The 12,573-nt window shown below is 34.7% G+C and overlaps 1 protein-coding gene across 1 annotated transcript in view; it reads right to left on the bottom strand.

Annotated features, from left to right (window-relative positions):
• Window positions 1-12,573, bottom strand: part of RGL1 (ral guanine nucleotide dissociation stimulator like 1) — a 106,137-nt gene that overhangs the window by 18,456 nt on the left and 75,108 nt on the right. Inside the window, exons 6-11 of the mRNA XM_070939279.1 lie at window positions 12,417-12,529; window positions 7,197-7,412; window positions 6,326-6,429; window positions 5,475-5,559; window positions 1,404-1,493; window positions 4-90 (exon numbers count right to left, since the gene is read on the bottom strand). Of these exons, the coding sequence (XP_070795380.1) occupies window positions 4-90; window positions 1,404-1,493; window positions 5,475-5,559; window positions 6,326-6,429; window positions 7,197-7,412; window positions 12,417-12,529 (695 nt within the window). The remainder of the gene's footprint in view (window positions 1-3; window positions 91-1,403; window positions 1,494-5,474; window positions 5,560-6,325; window positions 6,430-7,196; window positions 7,413-12,416; window positions 12,530-12,573) is intronic.

Raw genomic sequence — 12,573 nt, 5'->3', positions numbered from 1 at the left:
TACCTCTACATAATCCTGGAGAGCCGTATCAAGCATTGTCAAATCCGTTAAGAAAGTACCAAGGTAAGGAACAGTGCCTTGCATTACACCCTGAGCAGAATGAAAGCATTAAGAGATTAACCAATTTAGTTCTGATTCATTAAGTGCTTTTTGACTTTGGATCCAGTTCAAACTTCTATGTGGTTCAGGGATCTTTAGCCCTCTATAGTCCAGATATCTATACCAAGTTCTTCCTACATATATTTATTTCCTCATGATCTTTTCTATGTTGACATGTCCATCTGTGAAGAAGCAATTGGATTCTGGCCTAGCAGTGGCTGCTTTTCTGGCTGGTTGAGCTAAGCTGCATGAACCATTCATACATCAAATGTGATCCGACAGGAAATGAATGAAGCTATTTCAATAGAACACAATATTGTGGAATGGCCTCTCCTGAGAGATTTATTGAGGCTACTCACTATTTCATTAAGGAACTTTTATGTTTGTATTTCTCCTCTCTGTTTCTTTCCCCTTATGGTTTATACCAGCATATTATTTCCTTTATACAGACGTTGTTTGCCATTGTAAGCAATTTGCTTTGGGGAAATCGTATATTCATAAAAATAAAATGACTTGCCACTTGTAAAATTAATGTCACCTTATTTTTACAGGGGAAGAAAAAGTGATGATCAAATTGGTAATGTATTATTGCAAGTGTAATAAAGTCTTCTTTATTACACTTTATTACACCTACATTGTTTTTAGAATGTTTATAGAATACGGGAAAAGAAGCAATTTTTTGGGAAGTGAAAAAAATACACAAATTAGATTTAAATATGTCATTTAACAGTCTGAAGAACAGGAAAAAAATCTTATAAAATCATAAAAACTTATTAAGTTCAAAGAATGGAACTCAAGGAAAGAAGCTTACTTTAGCTGCAATTTTAACTTCAAATTTTCTCCACACAAATCTGATTGTTGAAGTATCTAAGGCATTATTCAAACGTAATTGATCAACTATTATTCTATTATTATTATTATTATTATTATTATTATTATTATTATTATTATTCTATTATTAGTGTGTCTCAAAAATTCCGGTCTAAGGAACTCATCCACCATTAGTAACTTATGTTCACTATTACCTTTTGATTGCATTTTTTTTCTTGAAGCTATGAAAAAAAGTTAAGTAAATGTTCAAGACTTGGTTGAATATACTGGTTCACATAGTGAGAAATTGTGATTTCCTAATTTTATTTTAATTTGATTTAACTTGAATTTAACCATTTTGTTTGTATTTGGGTAAATCCTAAAACAGTTATCTTTGCTATAGCTGTTTTTTGTAATTTTTTTCAAAGAGAGGAATAAGGCCCTCCTGGATCTCCCGAGCATCTCATGATTAAAAATGTAAAAGAAAGAGTTACCATATCTTTTTGCAGTTGAAGCCGTCTCTGGGTTCTCTTCTGGTTCTCTTTTACACTGCTGTCCAAATTTGCAAATTTAGATGTTCCTTCCTGTGATGAAAATAAAAGGGCAATGAATGGGAAAAGGCCATAGAACAGGCTCACAAACATTTCCCATGCTAACTGAATGCTACGTCATTTTCCCAAAAGCTGAAAAGACATGTGACTCATCTTGCAACCAAAAAGATAAATTAATAAAAAGGCTCACACAAAAATGTTTCAAGAGTTTCCTGAAGGTGAGGAATGCTTGCTCCAAAATATAAGTCAAACTTGACATGCAAAATACCTCTGAGCCAAGTAAAGTATTTGTTCACTTCCAATTTTCTCTGAATTAGGCACATCTGGATCACAACCTTCCTGCTTCTGGACAGTTAATATGTTTTAACTGTCCAGATGTCCAATATGTTAATATGTAAACAGTTCAACCTATGTGTTATTAATAACATTTTTCTTTCCATTATATAATGATCTTTTTTTTTTCCTTATACACTTACATTATGATGTGACTAATATTTTTGCTTTGCTGACTAACAAGGAGACGGTCAGGAAATGAAAGTGTTTCTGTGTTCCAACAACTTAGGCCTTGGGGATCACTTTACCAGTAACACTATGATTTCAGAAGCCATATTTCACAATATGATCTGGTCATTGGAACCAGATTAAAATTAACTTACTGCCATGTTTTAACTTGTTTTTCTGTATAACTACAAAGGGATATGTCTTCTCAAGTGCATGATGATTTTTTTAAAAAAGTCAGTAATTTGTTCTTTTTTTAAAAAAAAAATTGTCTTGTTATCTTGATTTTCTGTTTTTATCTTTCTTTTTTTGTTCACTTTAATAAGAATGTTTTTAAAATGCCCTCGCTTTTTATGGGCTTTCTTTACATTGCTTTTTAACTTAATGATGCTGTCATCCTCCTGAAAATTTTATGTGCTTTCCAATCAATTGTATGCATTTAAATAATCTCCAAACTTCCTTAGAAAATTAGATAGCCTTCTGACCCTCACTTACAAGACAATAAATCATTGTATTTTTAGAAATGGCATTTTCTAAAATTAAAGATGACTTTTCTAGACATCCAAGGTAATTTTCTATAAATACTGTATGCAGATAGAACTTCATTGTCCTGTGATTACTGCTCCAGGTATTTCAATAATTTTACATCTCGAAATCTCAGATACAACTCAGTACTAATTCATAGAAGATTTACCTTTTTATCAGTTCTACACTTAATGATCTACAACACAGATAGATTAATATTGTCATGCAATGTCAGTTTGTGGATGATATTCAACTGTACATCTTCCATCATGGGCTGAATAGAGGATGCAAACAAGCATTTCTGTGGAGCTGTGGAGACTATCAAGATGTAGATGGGAAGAAACATGCAGAGTTTTAACCCTAGAAAGCTGGAATGATAATTTTTACAGAAGCTTGCTGATTTTGGAATTTTAAACCTCTTTATGCTTTGCTGAGGTGAACAGGCCACATTTCCTGGAATCACAGTTCCTGTTCCAGATGGAGGCCATGACCATGGGGATCTGCTCAGCTTTGGCAGGTATACCAATTGTAGCCTTATTTATCTGAGAGGTGCTGACATTTGTCATTCATACCGTTGACATCTCCTGTATGGACTATGTGTAATAGTTCAATTTACATGGGATTATCTTTAAAAACCACTTGCTAACTTCAATTGGAGCAAAGCATAGTGGCCTATACAGTTATCAATGAAACTCAATATTGCTAGTAACACAGTTTCTGCAGGTGCAGTATTAGCTATTTATACATTCTGAATATAATCAAAGGTCCTGGGCATCTTCAAGTTCACCATCCCATATAGATTTTGCAGATACAGTCAATGGGCACAGAGAATGTCTGATGAAATCCCAACCATTCAGGAGGTACAACTGGAAGTGTCCAAAAATGAACTTTCTCTGTAGGGGCTCCATTCCTCTCAAGACAAAAATAACCACAATTCTCATGGCCTTATAGCCTCTTAAAAGGCCGTTCCAGAAAGCCTTCAAGAGTTGATTATTGTTAAGCTCTGGATACCAAGAGCATTATTATTATTATTTTTTATTGTGATCAACTACAATACTTGAGTTTAATTATACATTGAATTAGTTCTTGTTGTACATCATTATTGTTACATTGGCTTTGGTGGTTGCATTTAAATACAATTGACTAAAGAGATCTATTCAATCATAAACAAAATAAATAAATAAAATACTCTGCAATCATTTCACATAGTATTTTTCCACAGTTGGCATACTTTTTTCTCATTAATAATTCAGTTCACATTGCCTTTGTCTTTTCAAGGAATAGATTATATATACTGCACATTTGTACCACTTTTTGTGCAATTTTACATGTCATTTTTTTCCTGTAACTACCTCTAAACAGTTTAATGACTTTTCACAGTTATCATCTTTTATTTCTATCTCACTGGAAGAGCACAGAATATTCAGATAATTTCCTTTGGGATGAGTTATCTCATACCAGATGCATCTCAATCCTTGCCAGCTTTCTCTAACAAAACATTTTTAAAAATCACTCAAATGACCTTTAGGTTTTCAATATTAGCAGTCTGATTCAATTTTAAATCAAAAGGAAACTTCTCTTAAAATATTGCATTTTGCATAGCTAATCCCATTTATTTTTTTAAATCCATGCACACCGAAAGCCATCTGCTTTTAAGTATCCCAAAAACAATTTCATGGAAATCCTGCAGGTTAAATTTGTCCATGGGTGGTTTCTACTAGTGGTTTTATGTGGATTTTGAAGAACATAGGGAATAAAACTCCATAACCCAACCATCATGATGCAGGAAAGTAATCCTGGAAAAGATGCTTTTCTGGAAAAAAGCATCCAGGTCAGAGTAGAACCATAGTGCCCCTATCCCTCAATTTTGATAGCTTACCCAGGGTAATATCATGCTTAATAGTATCAAAAGCCTCTGAGAGTTCCAGGAGGAACAATAGTGTCACATTCTGTCTGTCTTTTTCCTAGCCAGGTCAACCTAGAGGCAGATTTGATGACCAAGATAGTTCACAGCCAGATCTGAGAGTGGATTGAAATAGATCTGGAAAATCAGTTTTATACAAGAACGTCTGCAGTTGATCAGCTACCATCCATTCAAGGTCCTTGCCTAGGAAGGGAATATTGTCATCTACCCTGTTTCCCCCAAAATAAGACATCCCCTGATAATAAGCCCGATCGGGCTTTTGAGCACATGGCAATAAGGCCAAGCGCTTAATTCAGGGTTCAAAAAAATATAAGACAGGGTCTTATTTTGGGGAAACATGGTAGTTTATAGCTGTTTTTATCTTCCAAATTCAAAATTAGCATCTTTAGAAGCAGCCTGATCACCATTTCTTTCCAAGAGGCTAAAACCATTTTCTTTTTCTCTCTATCAGTGAGATTCAATGATGAGCCACGGTGGCACAGTGGTTAAGAGTACAGTACTGCAAGCTACTTCTGCTGACTGTCTGCAATTTGGCAGTTCAAATCTCACCAGGCTCAAGGTTGACTCAGCCTTCCATTCTTCAGAGGTGGGTAAAATGAAGACCCAAATTGTTGGGGGCAATATGCTGACTCTGTAAACCACATAGAGAGGGCTGTAAAAGCACTGTAAAGTGGTATATAAGTGTAAGTGCTATTGCTATTGAAATGGGCAGCCTCTTCCTATTAGATTTCATAAGCCAAGAAAGGTAATTCTCAGACTGGCCATTCAGTAAAACCAAAATAGGACTTCCTGCATCTTATATCAGCTGTTGCCTGTTTTGATATTGCTGCTAATACACGAAACATTTATTTTCCATTCATAAATTGGACCGCTGAATTAAACATATACATATGTTCACAAATAGAGAACTGCTTGCTCAAGACTTAAGATAATCTTTGACACTCAAAGGATTTCTACCAGCATACCTATTCTCAGATTAGTAGTATATATTGGTAGTTATTTAGCAAAAACTGAGCACTGCAGTTGTAAAGTATTACACTGTCACTGAAGTATCTGTTGCTTCTCACCCTCATTAGCAGCTCCCGACTTGTCAAATAATTGTCATGATCTGAGAAGATTTCTGATAGTTCTTCAAACATTAATGTTCTATCTCTGCACAAAAGAAAATTGAATGATTTTAAGATTTTCAGTTTTCCTGAAGTAAGTTAAATGACAATTTGCTCCATTAATTTAAAATTTGGTTGTGATGATGGTATCATCTTGTAAGGAGATTTCTCAGATTTAGGACCTAGGCAAATCCCCAATTACATCTCTTCTTTTAGGTTACTGTCTAAGCAAGGAGAACATAATTCCAATTATAATGTTAAACAAGAAGCAACTCATTGTAGTCTCTCGGTATTTTTTCTGATGCAACAGCCAATCCATCCCCCAGGCTTCTAGGTTCTCTGAAATGCAAGCATTTATACGCCACTTTTTACTCTGCAGTTGAAAGCAGAGTAACTGCTTCTTTTCCTCACAACAGTCATTGAAGTAGACTAAGCTGAGAGACTATGACTGGCCAAAATCATCCAGAGATTCCTTGGCCGAGGATGGAGCCCCTAGTCTGAGTCACACACCTTAAGTTGGAGAGACTTCAGATAGTTCTGTATTTGAGGAACTGTAGAAAAATAGTAATATCAACAGCTAAATTAGGCATCCTTAGAGATGCTTCTGAGCCAATTTATAACTGCTAGTTATAAATTAAAAATCTCATTTTTGCTAATTATTGACTGCCTTCAGTTTTCCCCCCATCTGCAACAGCCCATAAACAATTCTACAGGAATTGTAAATTACAGATTTCTAAGTCCCAAAAACTACAGAAACTTATAGGGAGATATAACTAGCAACTGCCCAAGAATGGATGGGATATTGATCTTACTTTGCAACACATGCCCAGCTTTTCTTTAACCGATAGATGGAGTTGGATTGAAGTGCTGAAACGATGGCTCTCAAAGAGGAGAAATTCTTAAGAATCCTACATTCCTATAAAGGGAGTGAAAATGGAACAGAGAAGGGTTACACATTGCTCAGTTACTCTTTTAGAGCATTGTTGCTCTAAATTCTTATTTTTTTTAAAAAAAGGAAACTGTCAACTACATAAACATTGACCAATTCTTTTTTTTAAAATACGTTGCTTTTTCTGGACTTGAAAATACCTTCTAGGGTTACTGTATTCTTGCTTTCTTTACCTTTTGATCTTTAATATTATAGTTTCCAACCATCACAACTGAAATGTGTATAGAAAGTGAAAATAACTAAATGTAATCTATCCAAAACATTGTTATCACATGACGTGTCCGTATTCAGATTATAAAGCACCTTATACACCATCCAGAGTCACTTTTGATGAGCAGCATATAAAATAAGTAAATAAATAAGTAAGTAAGTAAATTAGATAGACAGACAGACAGACAGACAGACAGACAGACAGACAAATATGCAATCAGAAAGTATTGGGACTGGAAAGAATTGGAATTACTTCCCAAACTAAATAGATCAACAAATATCAAATCCTTTCTATCATCCAGGGAAAATTGACTCTGTTCTATTGAACTTCCAAGGAAATCTGAAATGCTATGCCCAAAGCTAGTCTACCTGTTTTCCATATTATTGGGGGAAGAAAAAAACACTCAAAGATAGGGATCAGATGAACCCTGATATTTATGCATGTTATAATGGACACGGACACACACACAATCCAGCATTTGTATGAATAGCAAGAAGACAGATGGAACAAAATGAGTCTTTACATGGGCAATATTGATCCACTTCTCTATGATCTTGGCGCGCTGATGCGTTTTCAGCTCCTTGCCGTTCAAAATGGTCCTGATGACGCATTTGGTGACTGCATTGAACTGTGCAATAGTAGCTCTGATGGTGGGAGCCAAGTGTTTGTTTTCTTTCTTATCTCTCTGAGACCAGATGCAGCCCAAACAGTGGTGTGGCACCACTCTTTTAAACAGTGTCTGGAACAACACATAAAACATCATGTCAAGGCTATAAGACTTATTTCTACTAGACATATTGTGTTGAAATACACAACATGGCAGTCATTTCAACCTTTCTAACAACAGGCACATCTTTTTTTCCCTTGAATTTCATAGACAGCAATAGTCTTTTTTAGTAGAAGTAATAACAGAAGTAGTAGCAGTAATATTTATTGGGCATGCATTTATACTCAAGAATAGTGTACTGTAAGCAAACAAAAATATCATGAGATAATACAAGAATCAATTTAAACTTATCTAATATTTACTTTTACAGTGTTCACAAGGAAGAGTTCTCCCTCTCCATTTTTCAACATATAGCATCAGAGGAATGACTCAGGTAGAGATGCAACAAAAACTTATTTGAAACAGTGTAAATCTGCCATGGTTCTAGTTTGTGAATGGTCGAATACCAAAATGCAACAAATATAGCAGAGCAGAGGGTAGTTTGAAAGGGAAATGTGTCTAGAAATACAGTGGGTATTTCTGCCTGCTGTTGGAAGTGCAGTTACAGCAATGGAACCTATTTTCACCAATGGTGGACCTGCCCACAGGCGGTTAAATATTGGAAAAAAATACGGCAATGGATTTTGGAAATTACACAGATTAATTTGGAATTAAGACCTGAGATTTTCCTATTGGGGGCAAAACCTTTGAATGTTAAATCAGATATATGGTTCTTGTTGATTCACATTATCACTGCAGCAAGATTAGCGTATGCGCAGGAGTGGAAAAATCAATACTTACCGATAGATTTGAAAATAATATATAAAATTAATGAGTGTGCGGAATCAGATAGATTAACTAGATTGATCAATGGTAAAAAAGATTCAGAATTTTATAACAGTTGGAAAGTATGGTACGATTGGGTCCAGAAAAGGTGGGATAGAATAGATATATGATGATGTATATATATATGGTGGCAAATATGTATGTATAAAGGAATGATTTTATACTTATGGACAATGTAATCATATTATACCATGGTGGCAGGATTGTATATTTTATTTGTGTATTAGTGTATAGAATATATTAATAAAAATTATATAAAAAAAATAGAAATACAGTGGGTCAGCACTGCAGGATACTCAGTCCTTGATTTCTTGTAGCTCGTAACTTCCACATAGGGCACTGCTTGGGAATTAGACAGCAAACCCAGCAAAAAGCAACAGTTAGAGACATAAATCTCCCAATGCAAATCCATAGTCTGTTCATTTGCAACCCATGTGTTATTTTATGTGGCACAGCTCTTCCTGCAATGTTAATAGTGTTTTACTGCATTGCATAAAATGCAAAGAGCAGCATGCATGTGCATTATTGGGTTATATGATCCACTATCAATGAACAACTTTAAGGCCATGGATTTAAAGCATTACTTCAAATATTTTGTACGTACGTATGCTTGTATTCCTTTAGCTAATTTCATCCATACTATTATATTGCTGAGGAAATATTTGTTGTTTGCTTAATTTTATTAAAATTTATAAGGTTGTATGAGGACTGAGTGATGAGTCAATGCTTTTTAAATATTCTACAATAATTGCCTGCTGGAAATTAAATAGCCAAGTTCAATATTTGCCAATTTGTTTTAGGAGTAATTTAACAGTTGAATACCTTTTATTACTTAATTCCATCTATTAGCCGTACAGAAAAAAGGTTCAAACTGGTTCAAAAAGTATCAAATAGTGGGAATTCAGTCCACTTAACTAAAACTTCTTTCAATCAATTTTCATAAAGACATATTCTGAGTTCATAAACATGGTAACATTTTAGCTGGCTTGAATATAACCTGAGATAGATCACTGATAACTAAGACTGACACTATCCAATTTATGAGAAATTTATTTTGCTGATGAAAAAAATTTTTTTTTCAAACTCTTGAATTCTGATTTACCTGCAAAATGTTAAACATATACACATCTAGAATATTATTTCACTTAACTATGTTTAACATGATTTAGAACAGGTCAACGATGTATGTGAGACATGAGGCTTTTTAATCCTGAATAATGAGCAAATACTGCTTGCTCTACATTATTTGAAAACAGAAAGTTCCTTGAAATATAATATTTCAAAATATATTCACTTAATTTGAATGCTTTTCTAGATTATAGTTATATAAGCTTAATTAGGTTTTACAGACTGTAAAACATAATTAGTCTGTGAATTTACTGTAATTAACAGACTGTCTTACAGTTAATCAAATAACCAGAGTAATAAAAGGATTTCAAATGGTTTTGCAAACCAATACTTGCACTAATTGTGGCCTGTCGCAAAGTCTGAACTAACAAAACATTATTAAGGCTATCATTCCACATCTGAACGTCACTGTAACAAAAAAGTCAAATGAGAGAAAAAAAGCAAAACAAAATAGATTTAGAACATGGCTTTCCTAAGTATTTGAAAATTCAGTCCATGGACTGCCTTGGATTGAATCTAATGCTATCCACTTAAACTTTCATGCAAAGTTCTGCAATTCTTTTGAACATTTTTATCAGTTTCCAATTGCAGAAAACCATCTAGCACAACAAAATGGACTGGTGAGCATCAGCAATTAGTAACAGATGACAATTAGTATAGATAAACATATTACATACACAAACTTGCTTTGATCAATCTTTACAAAGAACGATCTATGTCTAAGGAGCCATTTAACTGGTTCACTATTGGTTCACTATTTGCCCTAAACTTTGCAATAATTTTGCAATATTAAAAAATCAGCAGTCTTCTACTGTAACTTAGTTGTTGTTGTTTTTATCAAATGCTGTTATAAAACTATATTTTAATATTATATTTATATTATTATATTAAATATTATATATTTAAGTATTGTTTAAGTATCTTTTTAAAAATATTTAGTTTATAATCAAAACAATATTTAATCTTAAAGAAACAGAAAGTTTAAAAATTTAAAATAGAAGCTAAGAAGAAAAGGAAAAGGAAAAGCGGGGGGGCGAGGCAAAAAAATACTCTCCCCCAAGTATTATGTATTTTAAACAATAGTTACAACCAGGGGTGAAATGCTCCCGGTTTGGACTGGCTCAGGCGAGTAGGTAGCGATGGCGGCAGGCAGTTCGGAGAACCGGTAGCAAAAATCCCTGCCCCCGCCCCCCCATGCCCAGCTGAGCTGCGCGATCATCAGAGCCTTTTTTTTCTTTTAAATGGCTCTGACGAGCCAAGCTCTGACTATCCCAGCTGAGTTGCCTGCTAATCAGGCAACTCAGCTTGGATCACCAGAGCCATGTAAAAGAAAAAAAACTTTTTTCCTTTTAAATGGCTCTGATGATCCAAGCTCTGACGACCCTAGCTGAGTTGCCTGCTAATTGGTAGCAAAAATCCCTCCCCCGCCCCTCCTCAGCTTGCTTATCTTAACTGCTGGCCGCAATGCCTTGCTGTAATTCCTGCAATCCATTGCATCAGCAAGCAACTGAATCTCCCTGCCTGCAATCAAGCAGGCAGGGAGTTGTGGACTTCAACTCCCAGAATTCCTCAGCCAGCAAAGCAAAGCTGGCTGAGGAATTCTGGGAGTTGAAGTCTACAAGTCTTAAAGTTGCCAAGGTTGGAGACCCCTGTTCTATTAGGTAAGTTTTTTTCCCCTTTGGGAGCTTTAAAAAAATACAGTAGTTAATTGGGGGTTTTTTTAGTTGTTCTTTTTTTCGACCTAGCCATTTAAAGTTTAGGAAGTTTTAAATTTAGCGCCTTTTATATAAAAATAAAATAATATTTATGCAGCTTTCTGAGATTTAGTATGTTTCTGTAGTGTTTCACTCTAACTACACAAACATACAAAATCTCACAAAGCTGTATGTGGAATTTTGTGTGTGTAAAGTGTGAAAGTTGGTTTTTTGGGCTTTTTGTGGCTGTGTAAGGTTCCTGCTTGTTGCAGGGGCCATTTTGGGTCTAGCACAGCTGCTTTTACATTGTGGGTGAGCCAGTTGTGTTGTGTTGTGTGTGTGTAAAGTGTGAAAGTTGTTTTTTTGGGCTTTTTGTGGCTGTGTGAGGTTCCTGCTTGTTGCAGGGGCCATTTTGGATCTAGCACAGCTGCTTTTATATTGTGAGTGAGCCAATTGTGTTGTGTTGTGTTTTGTAGGTTAAAAAAGGGCAAAGAAGTGACATTGACTTGGCCACACCCACCTGACCAACAAGCCACGCCCTCCCAGTCACCTTACCACCAATCCCCGCCCACTAATTAAGCCACGGCCACAGAACCGGTAGCAAAAAAAATTAGATTTCACCCCTGGTTACAACCAAATGTTGTTTGGTTTTGTCATAAACTGATGCCAAGTTTTAAAAAAGGTACATAATAACTGCACAATCTTTAATAGAGAAGACTATTAAGAAAAGTTATAGAATTTGGATGTGCAAATTTCCCAAATGAAAGAAAATTAACCTAGATACTTATTTTAGATGGCTCCATTATTGAAGTGGTTTTTATCCTCCCTTTGCCTATGTTTTGCTTTTATGGTATGCGTTAATACAGGTTTCTATGTTTTGTATTTGTAGTGTTTTACATTTGTTGTTTTTCTTTTATTGTTGTGCACCTCCCAGAGTTGCTTTTGATGAGATGGGTGATATAAATCTGATTAATAATTAACAATTTCTTCATTCAGTGAGCATGCCAGGAAAACTGATGAAACAATTTAGCAACCCACTTTATCATGTAGTCAGTGAGAATAAAGGGCAATTTTATCTCAGCTAGGAAAAACAATAGAAATAACCCCACACATTTTCCAAAGAGGTATAAAAATGTTACATATGGTAAATCAGCTGTTTGCATAAACTAAAATTGTATACATTAGTTTTCTGATGTTTCATCGGCTTGTTTTTATATTTTGATTGTTGGTTTATATTTGACTGTTCAGTGTCTTGGATACCATATGTTTGGAAAGCTAAATAAAAATTTAAGGAATAAATAAAACAAACACTTCAGAATCATAATCTGTATGTATGCTTACAAAAAAGTATACATCTGTTTATACTTACAGCATCCATGTAAGTTAACTGTTCTGCTACTAGGTCTTCTGGGAAAGAAGAAAAGTCTTCTGATGCACTATTCTCTGTTCCTTCTTCAGTTACAAATATATCATGAATCTCACCTGTCAGGATATAATGTATTGTGAAAATTGACTAAATGTTTCCT

The sequence above is a fragment of the Pituophis catenifer genome, unplaced genomic scaffold (assembly GCF_029215685.1).
Source record: "Pituophis catenifer annectens isolate HBS135680 unplaced genomic scaffold, rPitCat1.0.hap2 SCAF_3, whole genome shotgun sequence".
NCBI classification, from domain to species: Eukaryota; Metazoa; Chordata; class Lepidosauria; order Squamata; family Colubridae; genus Pituophis; species Pituophis catenifer.
This window is presented reverse-complemented; position numbering and strand designations above follow the sequence as displayed.